Source organism: Protopterus annectens, chromosome 3.part0 (genome assembly GCF_019279795.1).
Source record: "Protopterus annectens isolate FY-2018-M chromosome 3.part0, PAN1.0, whole genome shotgun sequence".
NCBI classification, from domain to species: domain Eukaryota; kingdom Metazoa; phylum Chordata; order Ceratodontiformes; family Protopteridae; genus Protopterus; species Protopterus annectens.
The window spans coordinates 1,516,503,241-1,516,515,599 of NC_056731.1; the positions used below are offsets into that span (position 1 = coordinate 1,516,503,241).

At 36.3% G+C, this 12,359-nt stretch overlaps 1 protein-coding gene across 1 annotated transcript in view; it reads left to right on the forward strand.

The window, feature by feature from the left end:
- Window positions 1–4,549: 4,549 nt before the first annotated feature.
- Window positions 4,550–12,359, forward strand: part of PENK (proenkephalin) — a 191,423-nt gene continuing 183,613 nt past the window's right edge. The window contains exons 1-2 of the mRNA XM_044065545.1: window positions 4,550–4,849; window positions 6,852–6,992. Coding sequence (XP_043921480.1) covers window positions 6,855–6,992 — 138 coding nt within the window. The 5' untranslated portion in view covers window positions 4,550–4,849; window positions 6,852–6,854. The remainder of the gene's footprint in view (window positions 4,850–6,851; window positions 6,993–12,359) is intronic.

The following is a 12,359-nucleotide window of genomic DNA, read 5'->3' on the forward strand; positions in this document are numbered from 1 at the left end:
TGCCAGATAGCAGAATCCCACCACAAGACTACATTACTTTATGGTATCCATGCTCTAGTTAACTAATGAAGCAACTAATGAACTAAATTAAGCTGATTAGATGGAGATTTAGTATGGGATATAAGCAACAGGCTATTTTAGTGGAAGCTGAAAAATTAAGTTTAGAACATTAGGAACATATACTGGTAAGACTGGTAGCATGGACTTTGCCGTGATAGGTACAGAAGTCTGTAACAAAACTACATCTAAAGGTTGAGTTTTGTTTATGCTATTTGCCAGAAAAACATTTATGTTTGTGACAACCCTATTAGGAATGCATGTTGGTGACTAAGTAAATGAGTGCCAATGTTAAAACCTACAGTCTTTGTATACTGTGTGGTAGTAACAGTAGTTTTATGTTGGGAAATGGTTGTAAAGTACATATGGATTTAAATATTCGACTTTGCTAAAAAAGGACATTTGATGGGTGTGTCAAAAATCTACCTTTTAAAGCCTACACTCGTTTCATATAAGATGGCGATGATGGTGGATTATATGGTAACTGTTGTGAACCAAATATCATTTCAATGTGTGTAAAGTAACCTTATGGTATACATTTTCAATTACAGTTTGCTTATTTAAAAAAATGGGGGCAGCACAGCAAAAGGAAAACTCAGAAAGTACAGGAGAAAGAAGCAATACTAACGAGGAGGCTTGTGATGGAGGGTGGGATGTCAGGGGTACCAATATGATATGGGAGCAGTGTCATGTAAGACGTCTCCCAGGTTGAAACTCACTGGACCCCCCCCCCCCCCCCATGTAATCAGCTCCATTAATTTTCCAGAATATCAAACTTGAGAAGAAATCAGCTCTCTTCCTTCATCGTGGAGCGTTTTTGTCCACACTGAATATTTACTGTTCCCTGGTATATTTACACATTCCAAACTGTTTACCAAATAAAAACATAAGATAAATCTAGAAACTTCTTAAATGAAAGCCCTGCCGCCTGCCAACATTTAATTGTTATAAAAGCATACTTAAGTTGTTTGATTTTAATATGTTTCAATATCTGCTCCACCTTTAACACAGTGATGCTGACGAGCGAAAATACATTAATTTATTAGACCATTACTGTGTTAAATAACTGAGGACGAGCACACTAAAACAAGATACAGCACACTTTACCGCAATTAGATGTGATAACCTAATTCTCGGACCTCGCTGACCTCTACCCTCTGTGCAGTAACCAGTGTGTTACCTATTCAAGAGGTCTCCGAAAATTTAGCAAATCAGGAATTACTCACCTGAAAAACTTTTAGGATGCGTGGACAACTGGGCGTGTATTAGGAAGCCTTTTCTAGAGAACAGGAATGTTATGTGTTTAATTATTGGTGCAGTATGTTAACCTCATTTCCCACTTGATGGGGAATAAAAAACTTTAAAAGGACAGAGAAAACATGTGGGAAAAAAACATGACTGTTCTTTATGACCACGGCCATTGTATGCTATAATAGAAACGATGCTGTGAGGTAAATGCATGAAGAGAGCGCAATATGCATAATTATGTAACAAACATATGCCAAATTAAATGAAGGAGAAGGCATTGAGTTGGTACAGGTGATTGATGAAGTCACTGCTGAGAAAACTTCTCTACAGTCCCTAATTTTCAGGGAAAAATCTACCCCCCCCACCCACCCCCAATATATGTGATTTTTTTCAGTTTCTAGTTTAGAAGTGATGACAGTCATTAAAAATAGACTTATTTTACGTCAGAAAACGCATGTTGATTAAAGTCACCCTATTATATCAACTTTTATGATCAGAATTAGTAACGATATCTAAAACTTGCCCCTGCCTTGGGACCTTTGTCCTTGATTATTTTGTCTTAGTTCCTGATTTGGAGTGAAGAGGTTGCCAGAGGCAAGTGCAAAACCAACAATTCGAGAAGAAAACCATTTACAGAGCGCGCGAGATCAAGTCTTGCACGACCTCCAGTACTGCTCGCGCTTGCCCTCTAGTGAAAACTTTCATCAAACGAGTAACGTTACATTGAAGTAGATAACACACACATACTTCAGGTGGACATAGTTACGCAGTATAGGGTTACCACCCGTTTTTTGCGAGGGCAGTACCATTTAAAAACCTAAAAAATGGCAAATGTCCTGAAATTTTAAGGCAAATATATTTCTTCTTAAGTTTTCTTTAATAATTGCATAAAACAGTTATTTTGTATCTGAAAGGCATACATATTATATGAAACAGCATAAACAACTCAAATGCTACAAAATAAGCTTTTATTTTGGCAAAAAAAGTAAAGTTCTGTCCTTTGCACTGGCCGTGGGTACTGCAAAATCTCACATTTCTACAAAAAATGTCCCAGACTAGGCATCTGAAAAGGTGGCAACCCTAAGATATCAGGGTAGAAATAAGTCCATTTTTAGTATTTCTAGCAACTGCTGGGACAATCCGTGCGTTTAACCCCGCACTTCCACGGCAAATCTAAGTCACGCTCTTTCCACCCACGCGAATATATCTGAAGTCAGTCACTTTTCTGTAGTCCAGAGTCCACTAAATACTGCAGCACTAATGTGGGCTCCAGGCTCTCAGACTATACTTAGACAAGCACATATACACTCTGATTCATTCATCACATACAAGAAGAATAATTTAAGCAACTCGCAAAACATCAACCAAAATAAACTAGTTTAAACACATGTATTCCGTCCGTTTAGCGATTAGTTTGAAAAGATATGTTTGTGCCCTTTCATACCTCAAAACCTCCTAGAGCAAGAAATCTGGGCAAAGCCATTAATAAAAGTAGGACAAATGTCCAAAAATAGGGACAATTTTAAATATCTCTCTTACAAACTTAAAAAGTTAATAGAATAACAGGTTTTTCATTAACATGAATTTTCTTAAGGGTATGAAGTCTGAAACTCAAATGTTTGCCATGATTTTCTAACTTCAGTCTTTAATGATTTGTCACTAATTTGCAGAAAACCACAACTTTATGAAAAACAGACCAAAAATATGAGGAAAAAATCTGGACATTCTGCGAAAATCTGTACAGTTGAGAGGTATGCTGTCAGTTTAAAATCTTAACAGTTTCTGCTACCGCAATAGATTAAACTGATTGTGAAAATTAGGACTCATCTAAATCGGGTCACCTTCCCCTCAAATCTCGTGACTCCATGGCCGGGGTGAGCCCCTCATAATCACCATGATTATATTGTTTGAAGGTAGAAATTATTTTTTTTCTGCAGATGTCTCACTGCGTGGTAGTTTGCCTGTGAGCTGCAGTCAGTGCTTGAAGCCCACGTTTAAGGGTACCTAGACTGCAGATTTCACCCTGAAAACTGGGATATAACAGTCCCTTTCACCTACGTTGTTAAGAATAATATATCAGACCTAAGAATTAATACATTCAACATAATAAAGTGCAGTACTCAATAGGCGTTCCCAGATTTTATCCACCCCACTGTAGATTTTGTAAAGAAACAATGACACAAGTGGACAAAATCTTAATTCCCTCAAAATCTTAACCTCCACAATAATCAAAGATAATCCGAGATACCTGTTTTTAAATATTATTAGGACTACTATCTCGAAAAGCTGACGGAATAAGTTAGTGTGTACTGCTATGCGATCTGAAGTAAAGGGAAACTAGAATTATTGCCAGTGTTTAAGTACAATCCACCACCTTTTCTACTCAAAATCGTCAGTTTTAGGAGGGATTAGGAGGAGGAATGCAAACATTTAAGCGAAAAACAGGGATGTTCCTGAAAATAAGGGACAATTGAAAAGTATGGATATCCTGTTGAAATAGTCCAAAATAGCGTTGCTCTAACACTAATCTGGAAGGAGTCCTTGATTCGCTTGATACCAAGTTTTTGACTCTGAAGTTTCCAGAACAATGCACAAAGTCGATGCTACTGTACAAACGACTTAAACTGAAATCACAATATACCCTCAACAAACCAGGTAGTCTTGTCAGGAAATGCAGTTTAATCAGTGTAACTAGTACATTTATATATTCCGTCAGCCTTCTGAATGAATGAGGGCTAAGTTAAAATAGTTATGTTCAGTTTCTCCAAGAGTGTTTTTTTATACCATCAGAAGATTGGACCCCGTTATAATAAAGTTCACGAAATCCGTTTTGCTTCAGTGTTTCATATTTGCCTACAGTGCTTTCGTCAGAGCACACAATGTGCCCCGTACAGCCCAATTCTTACTTTAGGACTTAGTTGTGATGCATTAAGCAAAAAAAAAACAAACATTAAAGCATGGGGCATGAGCGAGTAATTGCGACACTGACTTGAAGCATGTTTAATTCAAAGTATTATAAATTAAGGACGCGTCAGCATCATACTTCTATTTACGTCCCATATATATTTTTCTCTCTCCTGTGCTGGTGGGGGGTGCTAATGAAAAATAGCTTCTCCCCAACCACGAGTGTCAAATGCGCACGATACGGTGATTTCGTCCAGCCCACGTCAGATGCAGCCCGTAGGCGATGGGGGGAGGGTACGAATCCCCCTTCCCAGGATAATTATAAGTACCCCAGCCTTCCTAGCAAGCCTACTTGTGATGAGTGTTAGCAGCCTACTGGACGCGTTGGGTAGTAGCAGTGACACATGCGGAGACTCCATGCTACTTTATAAGAGGCGCCAAGTGAGAGCGTGAGAGAGCGGAGTGTGCCGTTGTAAAAGCAGTGTATATATCTCGGTGCTCTTGCTCAGCACTTTTCCCAGAGATAAACACATTGCCTGTTATTTCTAGGCATACTAGGTGCGTAACCCAGCCAGGTTCAGACAACTTTGCTGCACTTAGCTTCCCTGGATACTTTGCATCACTGAGAACTTCAACTAAGGTAAGGTGCGCACAGGGGATTTCACTTGCTCATTGCACCTGTTGAACGTATATGCTTTTGTTTTATTTTTCATTCTGCTCATTGATGCTTTTCATCATCATGCTATTTCTCTTTGGATAACCTCCGCTCATATGGCTTCCATGGCTAGTTAAACGATGAATTACTGCTTTGATATAATACAAATAACTCATTCCCGCCTAAAATGTCAGATTTTCTTACAGTATCTTCTCATCTACCTTGATTTCTGCCTCAGCATTTTGCTCTGTCATTTATTAAGGTGTGTGATTTAACCACAAGTTATTAAATGATGACCTTGCAGTTGCACACATTTTGTTATTTAAAAAAAGCAATGCAAATATTTTTAATTCTAACTTATTTTTAAATTTCTACTACATTTTTTTTAAATCTCCTTGATTTTTTAGCCCTTGAGCATTACTACTTTTAACTTTCTACATGATACAGGATTCAGTTATAGCTCTCTACCTCTTAACTCAAGAATCTAGAACAGATGCAAAATAATCAGGATGAAGGGCTTGATAAAGGGATACTATTAAATACTGGCACAATTTATTTAGAATGCTGGCAGAATAACAGGACTTGCACTGACATGCATTTTCTTAACATGAAAGGGCTATAAACAGTAAGTGTAATGCTGTACATTGCTATCTCCGTATTACTAAGATACCTTGTAAATGATGAGTGACTGCTGCAAAAAGATACAGGGTCACCACTGCTACTTCTACATTCGTTTTTTTTTTTTATTTTTAAGATGATAAGTCCTGTGCTGAACTGGTTTCAGAACTGCCTGGTAAATATACTTTTCAGAGTACGGTTGACCTGTTTAAAATAAGATTTGCAGAGAGGGGAGTCTGAAAATTCCAAGTATTTTTAGGAAACCTCTGCAGTACATGTACATCACAGTCAGAGAGATAAGTCCTTACCTCCTAGCTGTACCTCGTTATGGGAATGTTCCTCATACTGAGACTTAAAAAGTCCGTGTTCCACACTGTTCCACATTGAAAGGTTCTGTTACACATTCATTGTTATAATTTTTTATCTAATATCCAAGGCATGGTGAATAATACTGAATCATATTAATTCATAGCACCTATACAAACATAAAGTAACACTTTTTTAACCATGTTTTGAGCTTCTTAGTTCAATTGTTGGTAAACTGTTAGTAAGTATTCCACATTTTGACCATTGTTCCATATTATGAGAGGTGTCCACCTTTTGTAGGTTGAGGTTTGAGAACCATAGGCAAATGCTCTTTGTGAAGGGTATTTAAAAAAAGTGTGTAAGTATTTGTATTATTACATAACCACAGTGTCTTAAATAAATAAATGCTTTAATGTAAACTTTAGTCCCAGATGTTTTGTTATAATAATGTTTTTAACTCCTAAACCAGTTGAAACAAAAATCTTTGCAGCAGAGCATCTAGTTACACTTTGTACAGTACAGTACAGGTCAGGTTTACTTTGATTAGTCTTAATGATAGTGAGTGGGGAGCATACAAATCAATTTGTTTACTCAAGAATTCTGGACAAAGCCAGAAGCAATAGAGGATAATAGCTCACAATCAGGGACATTTTTTAAATTATTACTGTAATCCACTTAAAATGTTAATAGAACAACATGTTTTTCATCAATATGTACTGTCTAAATAATAGGGACCATAAAACTCTAATGTCTGATGTTACTGTCTGACTGTAATCCTCAATGATTTACCAGACAAATCAATAATTTTATGTGGGCAGGGCAAGATATGAGGCAAAATCAAGGATATTCTGCAAAATTCTGGGCAGCTGAGTGGTATGTTGGGGAGAAATATAAGGAACCCTGCATGATATTTAACTCTTGGTCACACAGACAAGTTTGCTGAACTCTTTCTCTCTCTTTCTCTCTCTCTATATATATATATATAAAATAGATATATATAGATATAGATATATAGATATATATTCCTGCTATAATCAGGTCTGAATTGTGTACATTTTCACAGCCCATGGCGTTACTGGTGAAGTGCTCCTGTTTATTGCTGGTTCTATGTGCCTGTCTCATCCTTGCTGTCTGGGCAGAGTGTAGCAAAGACTGTGCTCACTGCACATACCATCTGGGGCAACAGGCAGAAATCAACCCACTGGTGAGTAGATTACATATGTAAAATAAATAAAATGAGCTTAGCATGTACTTGAAGATGCAAGTAAATCAAAACTAATGTATTTTACAAAGCTTTTGAGCCATTTAGGTCATATCTCCTGTGTAATTTACCAGATCTGACAATGCAAATATTGATTTAACACATTTAGCCATCTTTTTAGAAATTAATACACAGTCTGTGTTGATAAATAAAAACAAGAAATTAACTTTCTGCATAACATATTTTATTTGTGTCTAGGATTAATGCTGTTAGTGTATCAGTCACATATCCACATGCATTATTTTCTGCTAAAAGAAGACTGTATTCTGGAATTTTGTTTTGAAGTACCATTTTATGATACCCCATCATAGTACTCCATCTTGGAATTTAATATAAAATTCATCGCAATGATGTTGGTATTGGCTCTGTGTAAAAGTCTTAAACTATATACCTACTACACATAAGTAAGGGAATTGAGCCATTATTTCTGATATTGTGCTCTTTATACACACACACACACACACACACACACACACACACACACACACACACACACACACACACACACACACACTCAAACACACTCAAACACAGTGCTAACATTGTAAGACTGTTTCAGTTTACACTAACAGTAATATAATTAAAAGTGTTATGCCTGATAAAAAAAAGTAAGTCTGTGTTTATAACAACTTTACATGCATATTTATTGCATGATTATTTTAAGTACCTTAATTCCTTGTGCTCTACAACAGACTATTTAACATCATAGTACAGCATAACATGTCTGGCAGTTAGTGCGGAGGATTAAAGCTCTGACTTGTTAATGAGCTGCTCACTTTTCCAGAGGTACAAGGTTTTAATTTTTCTACCTTTATTTGGCTATTTTGACATCTTGAGCAATTCGCTTAATAGTGGTTTCCTGTACTGTATGCCTAGTAATTACCTAACAATAACATTTTCACAAACTGCTTAAAAGTTTTCTTGTGTACCACTTGTTTTCTGGAGTTTATAGCTATACAGCATAATAGGCTGGCTGACCAGTACAGTTTTACAGCCTGATAAATAGAATGGACTCCACCTTCTTCAATTCCATGCAATTATGGAAAGTCAAAATGCATCTCTAATGACATACCCCAGCTGGTAATGGTACCATAACAAAGCCATTATATTTCTGTTATATACAGATTAATGTCTGATGTTTGATTGTTTTGGTTTTACTTGCATATTAAAAATATTTTTAGTGTGATGATATTACAGCAACTTATCCACGTAAATGTGATACTCTAAAGCTTAGAAACAACAAACCTGACTGCAAAGGACAAATAAAAGTACACTTGTGTTGCTGCTATAGAATTATTTCTAAAGTTTAAATTATTTATCAGCCTTACTTTTCAGGTTATATCCTGTGCATCCTGTTATCTTGAGTATCCCCAAATTTATATATCTTAGATGCCTGCACATAAGATATTTTTCTGTAATGCCTTAATAAATTCCTCAGTATTATGGTTCATAAATGTCAGTACACAAGTTCTACCATGTTTCAGTTCACTTCCAAATTTATTTTACTGATACTCCAATCAGCTGATTTCTTCATAAGCATTATACTATTATAGTTGGTATAATTTATAAAGTTACTCTTCTAAAGGTTTAAATACCATGATGTACATATACAGACTAATATGTGTTTGTATGTTTCTATATACCACAGTTCATTTTTTTACATGTGCAACCCTTTAAGACAAAATCTTTCAATAATACGGTATGATAACTAATGATATATATCATGTTATATTTCCTTCTAGCTAAACACTAGGAATACAGGACCAACAGTTGTTACACAAGAGAAGTATTATACTTACTTATGCTATGTACAACAGTGTGTGTTGTGCACACCAGTACTTTAGTGTGTGTCAAGCAGTCAGCTGTAACAGATGATTTTATCTCTTACCTATCAGGTTAGGTAAGGGCATGTCCTGAGCTTCAATTTATTTACTTTTTTCGGCCAGGTTTAGTTTCTTTAGACATGTTGTTTATTTTCTAAGGAAACACAAGGTGATATTTTTTACTGATGGGGGAAATTTCACCATAACAGTAGAGGAACATGTCTTAACCCATTTTCAGGAAGCACAATGGGGTGGGTCTTTTAACACCCAGTTATACTACCATGACCAGAGGCAGATGGAATTCCAGTTTAACATCTTTTCTGAACAGCAGCTCCTTGGGAATACTGCAATCCCTAATGCATCATTGCATTGCCATGTCTGTAACATGAATTCAAGCAGCTAGTGTGGTGACAGAACCGACAGCGTTATGGTCTTCCTGACATCAAAAGGTTCCATGAAACCTGTGTAGCTACTGCACTGAGCTTTGGGGACTCTTCTGATGTTACAGCACTTGGTTCCAAAGCAGAATCATGGAAACTTTTTCTCAGAAAACCATATCAATCAAAAGTAGCAGCATCAATACATTTTCAAACCTGGATGGTTTCAGTGGGGGGGGGTGTCATGAAGGGTTCTGGAGAGGAGCGTGAAGGGACTTTACTAGCCGGCCTTAGGCATAGGCCAACTAGGCGGCCGCCTAGGGCGCCGCTGTACTAGGGGCGCTTTTCCAGTATTTATTTGGTGTAGGTAGACTAGGATGGGGGTGCCGGTGGTATGGTGGGGGCACCATGGAGCCCTTTCGCCTAGGGCACCAGTTGACCTAAGGCCGCTCTCTGAACCTAATGCAAGTACCTCTGAAGTTAGTGTACCTTTGGGAACTTACAAACCCTGACTACAAACAACTTGTGCATTTGGTATCTAAATACGGAACTATAGCAAATTGTGTCTATTCACTGTTGCTGTTTTAAGCCTGAATAGACCACAATACTGAAGCTACCTGCTAGCTGCCCTGACAGTGCATCATGTTTTCTTTCAACTGTGTTTTTACCCTTAAGCTGAAGAAGATACAATCTTCAATATTTATCAATCACTGACCAGTAACTGAGGTAATATCATGTGTGCTTCACTGTTTAAATCAGTGTCAGCACATAAACACAATGTGCACAAACCTTTGAGAATGACATTACAGCTTTTTACATCTCTGTTAACCTCTACCCTTTATGGTCACCTGACCTTTATATCCTGGCATTCTTTTAGCAAAGCACCTAGCTTTGTATCTTTGTGAAAGGAGAACATGTGTGTTATTTATTCCGCATAAGACAGTAATGGTCTGCTGCTGTTACCAGCCACAAGTCACAAGACCATAGAAAAAGCCATGTTATTACATACTACTGTACCATCCTCCCTTGATATTTTATTTAATTCCATACTAACAAAATCACATTAATCAGTCTCTGTTACCATATATTTAATGAGATCCACAAATAAACTAGTGAGTACAAAATAAGAAGGGCTTTATCTCACTGCTCTACATTAATTCTTTCTGGAACATAATTTAAACTCATGTACTATATAAGCTATAACTGTAATGCAAACTGGAAATCAGTTCAACTAGGTGAATATCCCTACCTTTATAATGTTTTCAGTGGGCAATGTCAAATGCTGGAAATATTACTCTATTTAAGATTAGCTTCCATCAAAAAGATGTTCTCTAGGTGACAGAAATATATTTCAAGAGAGTGTCTTTTGAACATTGAAATATTTCTTTAGTTCTGCTCTAATCACAGACACTTTCACATCTGTATTCTTAAAATGTGGATGTAAACGTTTAGAAAAAAAATCAAACATAAGTTTCTTAAGCAAATTATAACTCAGACAGGCACTTGTGATTTTAACGAAGATATCAACTCTCAAGATCTCTATGCTTTTAGTTTCAGCAAATATTTTAGATACTACACTGTAGGTGTGAAAAAGTGTGCACTCACAGCAGTTCAGCACATGCAAGCATTGCACACACATATATAGCCAACAATATGAGGGATGTTAGGAGCACCAAAATGTCTCAGCCCCCCACAAGAAGATGGCCACAGTCACCATCTCTCCCCTCTCCCTTCTGGAATCTTATCTTTCTGATTTTAAAACACAAACAACCAAAAGGCACATAGCTTATAAAGTAATACAGTTACTTTCATTTTTATTATACCTTTGTTACAACTTTTGCTGGAGACCTGTCATTATGATTTAAAGTATTGTGTTCTGTGATTAAATGAGGGATAATTTGCAAACACAACACAGTCATTCATCTTTATGGTTATAACAGCAGAATATACATTTGTCATATAGTTCCTTCTTATTTATGCTTCAGTGCACATAAGTAATTAGTGATGTATTATGCAGAACACAATGAAAGTATCATGCAAGTAAGTGTGATGTGGTTAACAGAGTGAACTGGGCTGTTTTCATAAGCTAATCAAATTACACCTACAGGAATCCTTTTGCATCTCTACATTTTTTTTAATACAGATCACTCTACTTGTAAATTGAGCAGAAATAGGTATACCTCATTTCATGTAATGCACATATACCCCAAACAGAGCACTGAGCATGAGGAGGACTTAAGTGACATTTTTCTCTGAATGTGTTGTGATAAAAACTGTGAGAAATGTGTTTCTTTATGACAAATTGTCTGCTCAAATATAAGACATAGGAAATGTAACAAATGATTTACAAGAGGTTTTCCCAAAGAATGATTACATATCAGAACACTTTATATACCTTGCCATTCCAGATTTGTCTAAAAATGGTGTTAATGTGGGTCAGCAGCAAGGCAGCAACACTACTTTTCAAGTATAAATTACTCAGCAGGCTAACTGGTCAAAAGTGATTCAAATTCTCTATTTCCTTTGTTAGCAAATTTATCAAGGCTGCATGAAGTGTTTTACTATGTATGTTAAATTTTGCTTCTTTACATTTTGACCTTGTGAAGTGTTTGGGTGAAAGCACTATAATAAAACTGTTTTCTGCTAATGAATTATATATTAACACAGCATAAACTAAACAAACAAAAACAAGAAACAAACAAACAAAGCATGTAGTAGATTAAATCCCTGTCAAGTTATATAAATAAGTCAAAATGTTTGCAACAGTGAGAATAACTCAGTTCTGATAGTCACAAAGCTCTGGCATGACAAATTTAACTAGAAATTTGGGAAGATAATGAAGCTTTTGAAAGTTTCCAGTCCTTTTGTCAGTAGTATAGTATGTGGACAGATGTCACAATAACTTCAGTGTGTAAAAAATGTTGTCCATTGATGTTTGCAGAAAAAGTCTAGATTTTAACTGGATCACAAAGAGATTTAAAAGAACATTACCAAATGATTACATTTATACACTGCTTTTTATGCATGATAGCATATACTCATTGGCCTTGGGAAAGTTTAGGGCAGCAAATCAATATAAAAATATAATCTTTTGCTAATACTCATCAGAA